We start from the raw sequence: 13,592 nt of genomic DNA on the forward strand, positions 1-13,592 counted from the left end.
TGAATGGTTGCAATGGCTTATTCAAAGATTTTCCCATTGGATGACCAATGGCTGCAATGGCTTGACCAATGGCTCATTTACGTAATAACCACAATGGTTTAATAATAAACACAATGGCCTATCCAACGATTTGTCCATGGGGTGACCAATGGCTGCAATGGCTTGTCAAATGGCGTATTCAATATCCACAATGGGCTATCCAAAGATTTGTCCATGGGATGACCAATGGCTTCATGGCTTGTCCAATGGCTGCAATGGCTTATCCAAAGATTTTGCCCATGGGATGACCAGCAGACGCAATGACTTGTCCAATGGTTAATCCAATGTCTGTAATGGCTTATCCAAAGATTTGCCCATGGGATGACCAATGTCTGAAATGGCTTGTCCAATGGTTTATCCAATGTCTGTAATGGCCTATACAAATATTTGCCCATGGAATGACCAATGGCATGTCCAATGGTGTATCCAATGGCTGCAATAGCTTATCCAATGATTCATCGAACGGCTGGAATGACTTATTCAAATATTTGTCCATGGGATGACCAATGGCTGCAATGGCTTGACCAACCACTCATTTAACAACCACAATGGTTTATCAATAAACACAATGGCCTATCCAAATATTTGTCCATGGGATGACCAATGTCTGAAATGGCGTGTCCAATGGTTCATCCAATGTCTGTAATGGCCTATACAAAGATTTGCTTATGGGATGACCAATGTCTGCAATGGCTTATTCAATATCCACAATGGCCTACCCAAAGATGTGTCCATGGGATGACCAATGGCTGCAATGGCTTGACCAACGACTCATTCAATAACCACAATGGTTTATCAAAAGATCTGTCCATTGGATGACCAATGTCTGAAATGGCTTGTCCAATGGTTCATCCAATGTCTGTAATGGCCTATACAAATATTTTTCCATGGAATGACCAATGGTATGTCCAATGGTGTATCCAATGGCTGCAATAGCTTATTCAATGATTCTTCGAACGACTGCAATGGCTTATTCTATACCCACAATGGCCTGTCCAAAGATTTGTCCATGGGATGACCAATGGCTGCAATGGCTTGACCAACGGCTCATTCAATAACCACAATGGTTTATCAAAAGATTTGCTCAAGGGATGTCCAATGGTTCATCTAATGGCTACAATAGCTTGTCCAATGGCTGCAATGAAGTGCCCAATGGCTCGTCCAATGTCTGCAATAGCTTGTCCAATGGCTCGCCCAATGTCTTGTCCAAATGCTCATCCAATGCCTGCAAAGTCTTATCCGTTGGCTTGATCAATGACTTGTAATATTGCCCTTAGTATAATCAGCTCTAAACAAAATCAAATATTTCTGAATAGCAGGGTTCCTTCAAACTCTTACCCACAATCCATCTGGTTTTGTCCTTTGTTGCTTAGTCTTACATTCATCCCAGTAAAGCAAGGGTAGGCAACCTACCAACCTACCAGCCCTCCAGCTGTGGTAAAACTGCAAATCCCATCATGCCTCTGCCTCTAGGAGTAATTGTCAGGGTCTTGCTATGCCTCATGGGACTTGTAGTTTCACCACAGCTGGGGGGGCCGAGGTTGTCTACCCCGGCAGTAAAGTATAAAACAAGACAAGAGAACATGTATAAAATTAACTCAACCCCTGTAGAACAACGGTGGTGAATTCCTTAACCTTAACGACTTCCATGTGTATCATTACAGGGATCCCGAGAGAACCTGGATTATTCCGGCTTTCTGGTCAATAGCGTCACCGGGAACCCCGAGGAGCAAGTGGTTGAATAATTGGGCGATCTTCTTCCCATCCCGTGTGCTTTAGGCCGTTCCTGCTTGCTAGTAGAGATCTGTGCACACTCCAATGAAAGGCAATAGCTCAAGGAATCAATTGTATATTCTGACGCGATCGCTTCAATGTGCGAGTGAATGCGAAAATTCGTAAAATAATTGGGCGCAGCAAGTGTGCGTGAAGCGGGGACTCGCTGCAGAGATCTTACCAACAGAAGTATTTTAGCCTGTGAAAAGAAAATGATGTGAAAATACTACAGCTGCTTATCATTCAATACATTACCTGTAATGGATATACTACTCTAAATCACATATGATTAAACAAAGAAATTAATAAAAATAAAAATATTAAATTAAAAATATAATATATACCAATATAAAATAATAATGATACATGAATTAGGGTGAAGGTATTTTTTTGTATTTTTTGCTCTTTTACGGTTATTTTGGTTTCGGTTATTTTGTACAGTGGAACCTTGTATTGCGAGTAACGCGTAACTCGGTTTGCGAGTGTTGTCTCGCAAAACGAGCAGGATTCAGACCAAATTGGCATGCAGTACCGCTTTTGGCCTGAGGTGGGGGGGGGGGTGCCAGAGCCGTTTGGAAATGCACTGAAAGGCCAGAGGACAGCCCAGCTGTCCTTGGCTAATCACAGAAGGAAGTTTTTCCAAGGTTTGCCGAGGTCAGCCTTTTTGGCCGTTTCCGAGGCTCTCCAGCGCCGCCCCCCGCCTCTGGCCGCATGCGGTATTGCATCCTATTGAAGTCAATGCGGAACAAATTATTTTAGTTTCCATTGACTACAATGGGGAAACTCGCTTTGATATGCCATTACTTTGGATTACGAGCATTCTCCTGGAACGGATTATGCTCATAATCCGAGGTTCTCCTGTACTGTAAGTGTAACCATGGGTTACCATTAGAATCCAATGTGTAGCCCTTACCAAAGCATTGCAAGCTGCTATACCAGGGCGTCTTGCTTTCTCTGTGTAGATCCTTTGATATCGGTAAGCTTCAAACTAGTAGCTGGGGCCCGCCTCAGGCTCGTTATTGTCTAGGAACCATCCTAGAGCCGAGCCTCCTACCCAGTGCCAACTTAAGAGCATTATAGGCCCCCGGGCAATACAGTGCACTGGGGCCCTGTCTACGCAATCACACACAATGGCTGCATTTGAATGGCACAGCGGCTGCCGCCTGTGTTTGAATGGCACTTACAGGGTGAGGCCGAGGGTCGAGGTCAGGTGCAGTGCAGTCACTCACACTCACAGCAAAAGGCAGGCTCAGGACCGGCTCAGCTCAGTCAGTCAGCTCTTCTCAAAGCTCCCTCTGAGGCACGCTGAGTCTGAAGATGGCAGAGGTGGGTGGAGCTAGTTTTCCAGCTGCAGAGGCAGTGTACTCTGAATCCTGGTGCAGCCGCAGCACGCTCTGAATGCTGGGGCGGCCGCGTGTGCTCTGAATGCTGGGGCAGCCGCGGTCCGCTCTGAATGCTGGGGCAGCCGAGGTGCGCTCTGAATGCTGGGGGGGGCGCGGCGCGCTCGGAATGCTGGGGCAGCCGCGGTGCGCTCTGAATGCTGGGGCGGCCGCGGTGTGCTCTGAATGTTGGGGCAGCCGCGGTGTGCTCTGAATGTTGGGGCAGCCGCGGTGTGCTCTGAATGCTGGGGCAGGCACGCTCTGAATGCTGGGGCGGCCACGGAGCGCTCTGAATCCTGGGGCATGCCGCGGTGCACTCTGAATCCTGAGGCGGCATGCTCCGAATCCTGGGGCCACGTGCTCTGAATCCTGGGGCATCCCGTGGCGTGCTCTGAATCCTGAGGCGGCGCACTCTGAATCCTGGGGCATGCCGCTGGCGCACTCCGGATCCTGGGGCATGCCGCTGCGCGCTCTGAATCCTGAGGCGGCGCGCTTTGAATGCTGGGGCATGCCACGGCGCACTCTGAATCCTGAGGCGGCGCGCTCTGAATCCTGGGGCATGCCGCTGGCGCACTCCGGATCCTGGGGCATGCCGCGGCGCGCTCTGAATCCTGAGGCGGCGCGCTTTGAATACTGGGGCATGCCACGGCGCACTCTGAATGCTGGGTCGGCCGAGGCGCGCTTTCAATGCTTCTGACGTCAATGGTTGCTAAGCGCCAGGCGGCCGGCGATTTTAGCAACCAGTGCAGTCGAGTGAGCGGAGTGGGGTTCACGGGGAACTGCCCAGCTTGCCCATGCGAAAAGATGGCACTGAGCCCCCCCCCCCCATAGTGACCGGGCTCCGGCAGTGGTGGCACCAGAACATTGGATTTGATATACACTGTATCGGCAAAACAGGCAACAGAACTAGAATTTTCCAAAAGAGAGTTGAGCGGGCCTTGTATTTTCTCAGGACAGGATTGCTTTACATTTTAGCGCCATCTGGTGTGCGAGGAAGGAAGAGAACATTGAATACCAGAAGAGTCCAATGATTGCCATCTACCGGAGGGGGGAGAGACGGGAAGTCCTTCACATCTGTGTTCTCATCAATGAGCATGTCCGGAAGTTCTATATCTGTGCGAGAAACTCCTGATAGAAGCTGAAGGAGAATTATCTATCTATCTATTGTGTATAATTTCTTTCTTTTTTCGTTCTTTCTCTTAATTTCTCTTTCTTTCTTTCTTTTCTCCCTCCATCCCTCCCTTCCTTTCTCCAATCCTTCCTTCATTCCTTCCTTCCATCCAACAGCACCTTGAGGCGATTTAGTTTGCATTTGTAGCGCTATATAAGTCACTCACTCATCCTTCCTTCTTTCCTTCCCTCATCCCTTCCCTGCCTTCCTTCCATCCTTCCTTCCTTCTTTCCTTCCCTCTTCCCTTCCCTGCCTTCCTTCCATCCTTCCTTCTTCCCTCCCTCCCTTCCTTCAATCCTTCCTTCCTTTCTCCCATTCTTCCTTCCTTGTTTCCTTCCCTCCTCACTTCCCTGCCTTCTTTCCATCCTTCCTTGTTCCCTCCCTTCTGCTCTTCCTTCCATGAGATGGGAAATATAAGTGTTACTGTGACTATAACAGGAGGTGAGGGGAAATCTTCCAATGGGGACACGTGTCCCCATTTCCCTTCACTTTGGTGCGATTTCCTTTTACTTCCTGTTGGGTCTCTAAAACAGGAAATGGGTCTCTCTTTCTCGTTCTCCCTTCCTTTCTTTATCTATCTCTTGATCTTTTTCTTTCTTTATCTATCAATCAATCACTCAATCATCTATGGGGTTTTTTTTGGTCTATTTATTGATTTATTGTCTGTCTATCTATATCCAACTCTCCCTCTATTGATTTACTATCAATTATCTATCAATCAATATGTAATGTCTATCTATTTCTCTCTTTCTGACGGTGTCTATCCGATCTATCTATCATCAATCAATGTATTGTATATCAATGTATCCATTGATTTATTGTCTATCTATCTATTGACTAATTTATTGATCTACTTATTATTAACTGATTTATTATATTATCTATCACCCCCCTTTTTTTTCTCTCTATTGAATATCTATCTATTGATTTATCTATCTATTTCTTTCTTTCTCTCAATTGTCTCTCTATCAATCATATATCAGGTTTTTGTATATCTATTGCTTATCTATTGATTTATTGTCTGTCTACCTATCTATCTATTGATTTGTTATCTATTATCTATCTATTGATTTGTTATCTATTATCTATCTATTGATTTGTTATCTATTATCTATCTATTGATTTGTTATCTAGTATCTATCTATTGATTTGTTATCTATTATATCTATTGATTTATTGTCGATCTATGTCTCTCTTCCTGTCTATCTAATCATCCATCAATGTATTGTCTATTTTTTGACTATACTATTGATCTACTCATTAATAACTGGTTTATTATCTATGTTTTTTTGTCTATTTATCTATTGATTTATTCTCTGTCAATTTTCTATATCCAACTCTCTCTCTATTGATTTTCTATCAATTATATATATATATATATATATTTATTTATTGTCTATCCATTTCTTTCTTTCCGACTGTCTGTCAATCTATCTATTATCAATTAATTTCTTGTCTATCAATCTATCCATTGACTAATTTATTTATCTACTTATTATTAACTGATTTATTATATTATCTATCACCCCCCTCTTGTTCTCTCTATTGAATATATATCTATTGATTTGTTATCTATTTCTTTCTTTCTCTCAATTGTCTATCTATCTATCTATCTATCTATCTATCTATCTATCTATCTATCTATCTATCTATCTATCTATCTCTCTATCTCTCTATCTATCTATCTATCTATCTGTCTGTCTATCTATCTATCTATCTATCTATTTATCTATCTATCTATCTATCTATCTATCTATCTATCTCTCTATCTCTCTATCTATCTATCTATCTATCTGTCTATCTGTCTATCTATCTATCTATCTATCTATCTATCTATCTATCTATCTGTCTATCTGTCTATCTGTCTATCTGTCTATCTATCTATCTATCTGTCTATCTGTCTATCTGTCTATCTGTCTATCTATCTATCTATCTATCTATCTATCTGTCTATCTGTCTATCTGTCTATCTATCTATCTATCTATCTATCTATCTATCTATCTATCTATCTATCTATCTATCTGTCTATCTGTCTATCTGTCTATCTATCTATCTATCTGTCTATCTGTCTATCTGTCTATCTGTCTATCTATCTATCTATCTATCTATCAATCATATATGAAAAAAAAATGCAATCTATTGATTTACTGTCTGTCTATCCATCTATTTATTTATTATCAATTATCTATATATTGATTTATTGTCTATCTATTTCTCTCTTTCTGTCTGCCTATCTATCTAATCGTCAATCAATTTAATGATAGATCAATCAATTGTCTATCATTTGATTATACTATTGATCTACTTATTATTAACGGATTTATTATCTATCTATCTATCTATCTATCTATCTATCTATCTATCTATCTATCTATCCATCCTTATCTTTTATTCTATCTATCTATCTATCTATCTATCTGTCTATCTATCAATCATCTATGTTTTTTTGTCTATTTATCTATTGATTATGTATTGATTTATTGTCAGATAGATAGAAAGAGAGAACTATATAGACAATAAATCAATACATAATCAATAGATAAATAGACAAAAAACATAGATGATTGATAGATAGATAGATAGATAGATAGATAGACAGATAATATAGTTCTATCTATCTATCTATCTATCTATCTATCTATCTATCTATCTATCTATCTATCTATCTATCATCAATCAATTTATTGTCTATCAATGTATCCATTGATTTATTGTATATCTATCTATTGACTAAATTATTGATCTACTTATTATTACAGTAACTGATTTATTATCTATCCACCATCTCCCTCTTTTTCTCTCTATTTAATATCTATCTATTGATTTATTATCTATCTATGTCTTTCTTTCTCTCAGTTGTCTGTCTATCTATCTATCTATCTATCTATCTATCTATCTATCTATCTATCTATCTATCGTTTTCTTGTCTATCTATTGATTATCTATTGATTTATTGTCTGTCTATCTATCTGTCTATTGATTTATTATCAATTATCTATCTATTGATCCATTGTCTATCTATTTCTCTCTTTATTTCTGTCTGTCTGTCTATCCATCAAATCATCAATCAATTTATTGTCTATCTTTTGACTATACTATTGATCTACCTATTATTAACTGATTTATTATCTATCTATCTATCTATCTATCTATCTATCTATCTATCTATCTATCTATCTATCTCTATATCTATCTATCTATCTATCTATCTATCTATCTATCTATCTATCTATCTATCTATCTATCTATCTATCTCTATATCTATCTATCTATCTATCTATCTATCTATCTATCTATCTATCTATCTATCTATCTATCTATCTATCTATCTATCTATCTATCTATCTATCTATCTATCTATCTATCTATCTATCTATCTATCTCAGTATAGATTTCCTCTGAGCAGAACATTCTGGGGACTGGAGAAGGGTAGATGTGATGTTGGTCTGTTAGTTATAAATCAGCAGCCTGTCTGGTTAATGAGTGACAGGGAATCCAGTCGAAGGGTCACTTTTCACTTCCCACCACCATCGCAGACACGACGCACCCAGCGCCCTGATGTCCGACTGTCCCCCATCTTTCTCCTGTCTGGGCTGACTGCAGACCCCCCCCCCACCCCGGGGTAAGTGACCCGTCTCACCTTTATATGGAGGAACCAGAATCTGATTTGGATAAAATTGTGTGTTTGTAATCTGCGCTGGTCTGGGGACTGATTGCGTAAACATGGCTGACCACTCGGGTTTATTTATAGGCTGACATCACAGGGAAGGGGGCTCTAGAAAGTGGCCAGGTCACATGACCAGGACCTCTTACAAGGGGGGGTAATTATATACAATGTCACCAAATGTAACCAATTTCCAGGGACAATTCCCGAGCTCAAGTCCTTGGGACTTCCTGTTTTTCCACCAGCTCTATTATTGGCCAATTCCCTAGACGGCTATATGATTGTTTGCTGCTCGGTTGTTCAATAATGACGAAAGTGTATCTAAAATCGTTTTTTCCATGTAATAGAGAAGGGTTAGGACCCCTGCCAGGTGTCCCACAGGAAGTAAAAGGAAATCACACCAAAGTGAAGGGAAATACCATTTTCGTTGTCACCACAATAACCATAAAGCCTCATACACACGATCGGATGTCTGATGGAATCTAATCCGATGGATTTTTTCGTCGGATATCCGAGGAAGCTGACTTTCATCAGCCTTGCCTACGCACCATCAGTCAGAAATCCGATCGCGTCCAAACGCGGTGACGTACAACACTACGAGGAGCCGAAAGTTCATTGCTTCCGAGCATGCGTCGACTTGATTCTGAGCATGCGTGGATTTTTTGACCACACAGACGATCGGATTTTTCTATCGTTTTTTTTATCCATAGGGAAAATGTAAAACATGTTCTATTTTTTTTTACACAGATGGAAATAAAAGCCATGGGGCCCACACACGATCGGATTGTCCGATGAAAACGGTCCATCGGTCTGTTTTCAGCGGACAAACCTATCGTGTGTACAGGGCTTTACACTTATATCTCCCGTCCTATGGAAGGAAGGAAGGGCAGAAGGGAGGAAGGAAGGAAGGAAAGAGAGATGGAAGGAAAGGAGGAAGGAAGGAATAAAGAAAGAATTGAAGGAAGTGAGAAAGGAATAAAAAGAAAGAAGGAAACAAACAAGAAAGAGAAACAAAGAAGGGGGAAAGGAAGGGAGGGAGAAAGCAAGAAGAAAGGAGGAATGAGGAAGGAAGTAAAGAAAGAAAGAAAAAAAAAAGATGGAAGGGAAGATGAAAGGAAGGAAGTGAGAAAGGAATGAAAAGAAGGAGGGATGTAAGGAAGGCAGGGAAGAAGGGAGGAAACAAGGAAGGAAGGGGAGGAGAAAGGAAGGAAAGAAAAAAAGAGAAGGAGGAAGGAAGGAAGAGAGAGAAAGAAAGGAAGGGAGGGAAGGAAGAAGTGAGGAAGGAAGGAAGAAAAAAAGGAAGGAAGGAAGGAAAGAAAGAAAGAAAGAAAGAAAGAAAGAAAGAAAGAAAGAAAGAAAGAAAGAAAGAAAGAAAGAAAGAAAAGAAGTGGAAGGAAGGGAAAGGGAGGAAGGAAGAATTAAAGAAAAAAAAAGAAAAGGGGAAAAAGGGAGAATGGAAGGAAACACTGAAGAAAGGGAAGGAGAAATGAAGGAAAGAAAGAAAGAGAAGAAGGGAGGAAGGAAGAGAGAGAGAGAAAGAAATGAAGGAAGGAAGTGAGAGAGAGAGGGAGCGAGCGAGGAAGAAGGAAGATAGGAGGGAAGAAGGGAGGCAGGAAGGAAGGAAAGAAAGAAAGAGAAGAAAGGAGGAAGGAAGGAACGGAGGGAAAAAGGAAGGGAGGAAGAAAAAAAGAACAAAGGAAAGAAAGACATTTTAGGAAGGTAGTGAAAAAGAAATGAAAAGAAGGAAGGAAGATGGAAGGAAGGCAAGGAAGAAGGGAGAATGGAAGGAAACAAGGAAGAAAGGGAAGGAGAAATGAAGGAAAAAAAGAGAAGATGGGAGGAAGGAAGGGAGAGGGAGGAGGAAGGAAGCAAAGAAAGAAAGAGAAAAGAAAGAAAGAGAAGAAAGGAGGGAGGAATTGAGGGAGAAAGGAAGGGAGGCATCTAGACGTGGTGAAGGCGACTTGCTGAAGTTCAAACCGAGCATCAGAATGGGGAAGAAAGGGGATCTCTGTGACTTTGAACGTGGCATGGTTGTTGGTAGCAGACGGGCTGCTCTGAGTATTTCTGGGATTTTCACACACAACCATCTCTCGGGTTTACAGAGAATGGGGGGGGGGGGGAGAAAATATCCAGTGAGCGGCAGTTGTGTGGAGGAAAATGCCTTGTTGATGTCAGAGGATAATGGGCAGACTGGTTCCAGATGATAGAAAGACAACAAATAACTCAAATAACCCCTCGTTACATCCAAGGTATGCAGAATACCATCTCTGAACGCACAACACATCCAACCTTGAAGAAGATGGGCTACAGCAGCAGAAGACCACACCGGGTGCCACTCCTGTCAGATAAGAACAGGAAACTGAGGGTCCAATTGGCACAGGATCACCAAAATTGGACAATAGAAGATTGGAAAGACGTTGCCTGGTCTGATGAGTCTGGATTTCAGCTGCGACATTCAGATGGCCGGGTCAGAATTTGGCGCATGGATCCATCCTGCCTTGTATCACCGGGTCAGTGGTGGTGGGGGGTGTAATGGTGTGGGGGAGATTTTCTTGGCACACTTTGGGCCCCCCATGGTTTATACACCACGGCCCCCCTGAGTATTGCTGCTGACCGTGTCCATCCCTTTATGACTCCAGTGTCCCCTCCCATCTTCTGATGGCTCCTCCCAGCAGAATAATGTCACCGTGTCACAAAGCTCCAATCATCTCATCACTGCACAATGAGGTCCCTGTCCTCCAATCATCTCACCACTGCACAATGAGGTCACTGTCCTCCAATCATCTCACCACTGGACAATGAGGTCACTGTCCTCCAATGGTCTTCACACTCCCCACATCTCGTCCAATAGAGACCCTTTGGGATGTGACGGAACAAGAGATTCGGCATCATGGATGTGCAGCCGACAAATTTGCAGCAACTGTGTGATGTTATCAGGTCACTATGGAGCAAAATCTCTGAGGAACGTTTCCACCTACTACTCCAACTATGCCCCCAAGAATGAAGGCCAAAAGGGGTCCAACCCGCTACTAGCAAGGCGGGACCTAATAAAGGGGGTCCAACCCACTACTAGCAAGGGGGACCTAATAAAGGGGGGCCAACCCACTACTAGCAAGGGGGACCTAATAAAGGGGGGCCAACCCGCTACTAGCAAGGGGGACCTAATAAAGGGGGTTCAACCCACTACTAGCAAGGGGGACCTAATAAAGGGGGGCCAACCCACTACTAGCAAGGGGGACCTAATAAAGGGGGTCCAACCCGCTACTAGCAAGGGGGACCTAATAAAGGGGGGCCAACCCGCTACTAGCAAGGGGGACCTAATAAAGGGGGGCCAACCCGCTACTAACAAGGGGGACCTAATAAAGGGGGTCCAACCTGCCACTAGCAAGGGGGACCTAATAAAGGGGGTCCAACCCGCTACTAGCAAGGGGGACCTAATAAAGGGGATCCAACCCACTACTAGCAAGGAGGACCTAATAAAGGGGGGCCAACCCGCTACTAGCAAGGGGGACCCAATAAAGGGGGTCCAACCCGCTACTAGCAAGGGGGACCTAATAAAGGGGGTCCAACCCACTACTAGCAAGGGGGGACCTAATAAAAGGGGTCAACCCGCTACTAGCAAGGGGGACCCAATAAAGGGAGTCCAACCCGCTACTAGCAAGGGGGACCTAATAAAGGGGGTCCAACCCGCTACTAGCAAGGGGGACCTAATAAAGAGGGGCCAACCCGCTACTACCAAGGGGGACCTAATAAAGTGTCCGGTGTGTAGATACAGTATTTCTGTATACATTTTTTAAATAAAAGTCACTGCCCTCTGGTGGAGAGAGATGATAATAAGGGTATGGCATCTACCTTTGGCAAGATTTCCACTAACTTCCTGTTGTGTTTGCAAGACAGGAAGTGAAGTCTCCCGGTCGGTATTTTACTCTATCCAAATCTTTAGAATAAAAAAGTGGCTTCAGATCTACTTTCATGAGGTCCACACACACCCTTGTTTAGAGCTGCCAATCCCAAAGACCAGACCCGAAGCCATTGGGCTCAACCAAGGAACCCTTTAACCAAATCCCCAAATAATTGGCTTTGTTTTAGAGTACCCCCCCCACACACCCTTGTTGAGAGTTGCCAAACCCAATGGGCTCAACCAAGGACCCCGTTATCTACTAAGATGAGGGTCCTTCTCCACCGTCTTGTTCCCACCTTTATTTGGACTATATGGCCAGCAGAAAAAGACCATCCCGCTTGCATGAGCTTTGGTGTTCATTCCATTACAAATCCATGGCCATTCTTTTAGAGTTCCCCCCTCCCCCTTTCCTTTGTGGAGAGCTACCAATTCCAATTGCCAAACTCGAAGACTTTGGGCACAACCAAGGACCCCTTTATCTATTAAGCTGCGGATCCTTCTCCAGAGCTTTGTTCCCACCTTCCATTAGACTATATGGCCGTCCGACCATCATACCTACTGTACATGAGCTTGTTGGACATTCCATGCCAAAACCATGGCCATTTTTTTTAGATCCCCCTCTTTCCCTTTGTGGAGAGCTGCCAAACCCGAAGCCATTGGGCTAAACCAAGGACCGCTTTAACCAAAGCCCAAACCCATGGGCTTTGTTTTAGAGTCCCCCACCACAAAACCCATTGGGCAAAAGCAAGGACCCCTTTATCTACTAAGGCCCCGTACACACGACCGGGTTTCTTGGCAGAATTCAGCCAGAAACTCGATCGGAGCCGTATTCTGCCGAGAAACCCGGTCGTCTGTACACTTTTGGCCAAGGAAACCGACGAGGATCTCGTCGGGCCAAATAGAGAACATGTTCTCTATTTCCTCGTTAGTCAATGAGGAAACTTGGCTCGCCGAGATCCTCGGCGGCTTCACATGGAACTCGTGTGTTTTGCCCGTCGAGTTTCTCGGACGTGTGTACGGGGCCTAAGATGAGGATCCTTCTCCAGTATCTTGTTCCCACCTTGGACTATATGGCCGGCAGAAGCAGACCATCACACTTGCATGAGCTTGTTGGACATTCCATTCCAAAACCATGGCCATTCTTTTAGAGTTCCCCCTTTCCTTTGTGGAGAGCTGCCAATTCCAATTGCCAAACTCGAAGACTGTGGGCTCAACCAAGGACCCCTTTATCTATTAAGCTGAGGATCCTTCTCCAGAGCTTTGTTCCCACCTTTCATTAGACTATATGGTCACCAGACCATCATACCTACTGTACATGAGCTTGTTGGACATTCCATGCAAAAACCATGGCCATTTTTTTTTAGATCCCCCTCCCTTTCCCTTTGTGGAGAGCTGCCAAACCCAAAGCCATTGGGCTCAACCAAGGACCGCTTTACCCAAAGCCCAAACCCATGGGCTTTGTTTTAGAGTCCCCCACTACAAAACCCATTGGGCTAAAGCAAGGACCCCTGTATCTACGAAGATGAAGATCCTTCTCCAGTATCTTGTTCCCACCTTGGACTATATGGCCGGCAGAAGCAGACCATCAAACTTGCATGAGCTTGTTGGACATTCCATGCCAAAACCATGGCCATTCTTTTAGAGTTCCCCCTTAGCTTGGTGGAG

At 43.6% G+C, this 13,592-nt stretch overlaps 2 protein-coding genes across 4 annotated transcripts in view; both read left to right on the plus strand.

Moving 5' to 3' along the window:
* Nucleotides 1-2,144, plus strand: part of LOC120916217 (polymeric immunoglobulin receptor-like) — a 36,065-nt gene extending 33,921 nt beyond the window's left edge. For both annotated transcript variants that reach the window (XM_040327075.1, XM_040327076.1), the window contains exon 11: nt 1,704-2,144. In XM_040327075.1, coding sequence (XP_040183009.1) covers nt 1,704-1,784 — 81 coding nt within the window. In that variant the 3' untranslated portion in view covers nt 1,785-2,144. The remainder of the gene's footprint in view (nt 1-1,703) is intronic.
* Nucleotides 2,145-7,728: 5,584 nt separating this feature from the next.
* The window catches only part of HPN (hepsin), a 36,436-nt gene continuing 30,572 nt past the window's right edge, over nt 7,729-13,592 (plus strand). The window contains exon 1 of one of the 2 annotated variants that reach the window (XM_040327079.1): nt 7,729-7,984. The gene's annotated coding sequence lies outside the window, so the exon portion shown is untranslated. The remainder of the gene's footprint in view (nt 7,985-13,592) is intronic. The other variant, XM_040327077.1, reaches the window with a different exon arrangement.

Source organism: Rana temporaria, chromosome 10, assembly GCF_905171775.1.
Source record: "Rana temporaria chromosome 10, aRanTem1.1, whole genome shotgun sequence".
NCBI lineage: Eukaryota > Metazoa > Chordata > Amphibia > Anura > Ranidae > Rana > Rana temporaria.